The sequence below is a fragment of the Rattus norvegicus genome, chromosome 1, assembly GCF_021556685.1.
Source record: "Rattus norvegicus strain SHRSP/BbbUtx chromosome 1, alternate assembly SHRSP_T2T, whole genome shotgun sequence".
Taxonomy (NCBI): Eukaryota; Metazoa; Chordata; class Mammalia; order Rodentia; family Muridae; genus Rattus; species Rattus norvegicus.
The window spans coordinates 221,782,775-221,786,374 of NC_141534.1; the positions used below are offsets into that span (position 1 = coordinate 221,782,775).

Sequence of the window (3,600 nt, forward strand, 5' to 3'; positions counted from 1 at the left end):
GTGTACCATGTGCATGCTTGGTGTGTATGGTGGACAGAAGGGAGAGTCAGGTCTCTTGGAATTGGGGTTATAGAAACTATAGGTATACAAATTTTAAATGAAATGAGACAGATATTTTGGATAATAAGTATTAGTTGTAGGTCTGTTTTGAGAATCCAGTAGAAGTCTGTTGTGAATCTATTTGGATCTTTTTTTTTTTATGTTGAGAGGCTTTTATTGGGGTTTCAATCTCCTTTGTTATGGTTCTGTTTCATTTGTTGAGCTCTTTAACTTTGGTGGTTTGAATGAATGTAGAAATTTATCCATTTGTTTAAAATTTCAATTTAATGGAGCATAGTATACTTTTATAATATTCTGAATTTCTCTGATGTCTGAGAAATGGTTTAATGGTTCCCTATTCACTTTTGCTTCTGTTAAGGTGAGCCCAAAGGTCTGTCTTATTTATCTTTTCTTAGATTCATTATTTCTTTGTATTGTTTTCTTTGTTTCTATTTCATTAATTTCTGTTTTGTTTTTTATTATCTCTAATCTTCTGGATTTGGGTTTGTCCTGGTTTTGCTTTTCCACATTCTTGAGTTGCACCAGTAAGTCATTTATTTATGACCTTTCTGGTTTTTAGGATTTATTTTTATTTTGTGTGAATTGGTGTTTTGCTTGTACATATGTCTGTGTGAGGATGTCAGATATTGGTCTTACAGACAGTTGTGAGCTGCTATGTGGGTGCTGGGAATTGAACTTGGGTCCTCTGGAAGAGTATTCAGTGATCTTAAGCACTGAGCCACCTCTCTAGCCCTGCTTTTTCTTATATTTATATGAAATGTTTAGAGCTGTGCGTTCCCTCCTAGAACTGTTTTTAATGTGTCTCAGAGGTTTCGTTACATTGAATTTTAATTTTCTTTTATTTACGAGAAAACTTTATTTTCTTTTTCACTTGCCTAATTTGTCATTCAGAAATCTGCTGTTCAATCTCCACGAGTTTTCATACTTACTAGAAAATCATTTGCTAGGGGTTGGGAATTTAGCTCAGTGGTAGAGCACTTGCCTAGCAAGCGCAAGGCCCTGAGTTCAGTCCTCAGCTCCAAAAAAAAAAAAAAAAAAAAAAAAAAAAAAAAAAGAAAATCATTTGCTGTTGATTTTGAGTTTCATGGTATTATGATCAGACAAGACACATGGTATTACTTCAATTCTTCTGAATTTGTGAGATTTGTTTTGTATGTTCTCTGATGTTTTATTGGAATACTTTGTAAATATCTGTTTGCACATAGTGACAAAATAGGATGAATAGAACTTGAGAATAAGAACTTTGAGAAACCCTCAGTTGCTTTGGGTTGTAACTGAGTCCATCTTTTGATTGTAACATAATAAAGATGCAGGTGATACTCAGAAAGGTAACACTGCAGACACCCTGATTCAATCGCTTGGAGCTCTTTTGGTTTCAGTAGAAAAATATCTGTTCAAAATATAAAGTTAATACATGAAAGTTCTATGAAATTCAGTTTTTAGTGCCTATAAATAAAGCCTCATCGGCTCACACATAAAAATAAAATTAGATTAAGCTATTGAAGCCATACTGGTGTTTTGGTTCACATCTGCAATCTTAGCACTTGGTAGTAAGTTCAAGAGGGTTGTTATGTCTGAGGACACCCTGGGACACAGGGTGAGTACCTGGCTGCCTGGGTAAAAGAATAAAACCCCATGTCAAAAATAAAACCAAAGGAACAAAACAGATGCTATCAATTTGAACTATCAATTTGACAACTTTTTGGTGTTTTAATATATCCGAATAAAGGAAATGAGGAGAAAGCATAGCAAACAGTTTTTTTTAAATGTTAGAAACATTTAAGGTGCCAACAAACAGAAGTTACTTCTCTATCCTATGAGAAGGTCCAAGTCTTTTCCTGAGTCTCCTCATGGCTGACTTCATTTCCTGGTTCCTCAGAGTGTAGATCAAGGGGTTGAGCAGAGGGGAAATAACTGTGAAGGTGACAGAGATGGCTTTATCTGTGGGGAGAGCAGTGAATGGTCTGGCATAGACATAGATGCAGGGCACAAAATGCAGGGTGATTACAGTGATGTGAGAGGTGCAGGTGGAGATGGCTTTTTTCCTGCCCTCTCCTGAATGAGACCTAAGCAATAATAATATGACCATGTAAGATATCAGGAGCAAGAAAAACCACAGCGTAGTGAGCATCCCATTATTGGAAATCATCAGCAGCTCGAGCACAAAGATGTCTGTGCAGGCAAGTTTGATGACCTGGGGGACATCACAGTAGAAAGTGTCAAGAACATTGGGTCCACAGAACGGAAGTGTCAGCAAGAGAGAAATCTGCACTATGGAGTGGGCAAAGCCCCCCACCCAGGAGGCCGCTATTAACCCAATGCAGCGGCCTCTGCTCATGATGGTCACATAGTGCAGGGGCTTGGAGATGGCCACGTACCGATCTAGAGCCATCACAGAGAGAGAAAACACATCCACTCCCCCAATAAGGTGGAAGAAGAACATCTGAGTGAGGCAGCCATTGAAAGAGATGGTCTTTCTGTCTGAGAGAAGGTCCACCAGAACCTTGGGGGCAGTGATGGAGGAAAAGCAGATGTCAGCAATAGACAAATTCCTGAGCAGGAAATACATGGGGGTGTGAAGGCGAGACTCGTAGGTCACTGTGACCATGATGAGCAGGTTCCCCAGTAGAGTTGTCACGTACACCAGGAGAAGGAAGAGAAACAGCACCATGCTCACTTCTTGACTTTGGGTCAGGCCAAGGAAAATAAGTTCTTTGACCCTGGTGTAGTTTTCCATCTCATTTAATCTTCCTCTTTCTTTGCCTTTTTGTTTTAAGCCTCTGGTTGCTTCTCTTGTCTTCCTAAGCTCCTAGGGTACAACTCAGACGCTTCTCATCATGACTATAGTGCCTGAAATTGATCAAGTTGTCCACTTTCTAAATATTGCATTTAATCAGATAATCAAATCAAGTTGACACATGGAAAATTATTCAATAATGCTCCAGAGAGTAACACTGGAAAAGAAAATACATCAAATAGTGACACTTAGGTAGACTAAATAAACAAAAAAATTTTATCATGATTTTCATTTTGATGCTTTTGGTATTAAACTTCCAATGGTTTCAGTGAACCATTTTGTGTTTGTTTTGCTCTAATGAAATCTTTTAAATTCTCCTTTTCAGTTATGCTACTTGAGGGTCAAAGATTCTGGCTTTCAATTTAACTGTCTCTAATTTGTTATTCTTTGGATCAGTTGTACAGGGAGACTCTTGGATGTGAGCACATGGAGATTTTGGAATTCTTCTGAAAGGTGATATGTTTTTCCACTAAAGGCAGAGTTTAGGTGCTTAGTGATAAAGGCAGTGCTGAGCCCACAGTGGTGAGACAGACACTGGGCCAGTAGTTTCACCACATCCTTATTCTGTTACCAACCAAATGAAGGATGGGATTCTTTGATTCTGCATCATCAAACAATATCAGTCAGTTTGACCAACCTGGGAAGAGGAGGAAACTCTGTGTGTGTATGTGTGTGTTTCTGTGTGTGTATATGTGTGTGTAGGAGGTAGAGGTATATATGTGTGTGCATGTGTGTGTGTAGGA

At 38.4% G+C, this 3,600-nt stretch overlaps 1 protein-coding gene across 1 annotated transcript; it reads right to left on the reverse strand.

Moving 5' to 3' along the window:
* Positions 1–1,861: 1,861 nt before the first annotated feature.
* On the reverse strand, positions 1,862–2,797 carry Or4d10 (olfactory receptor family 4 subfamily D member 10). The gene is given in 1 exon segment (NM_001000762.1): positions 1,862–2,797. A coding segment is annotated over 1 exon segment (936 nt).
* Between the last annotated feature and the right edge of the window lie 803 nt (positions 2,798–3,600).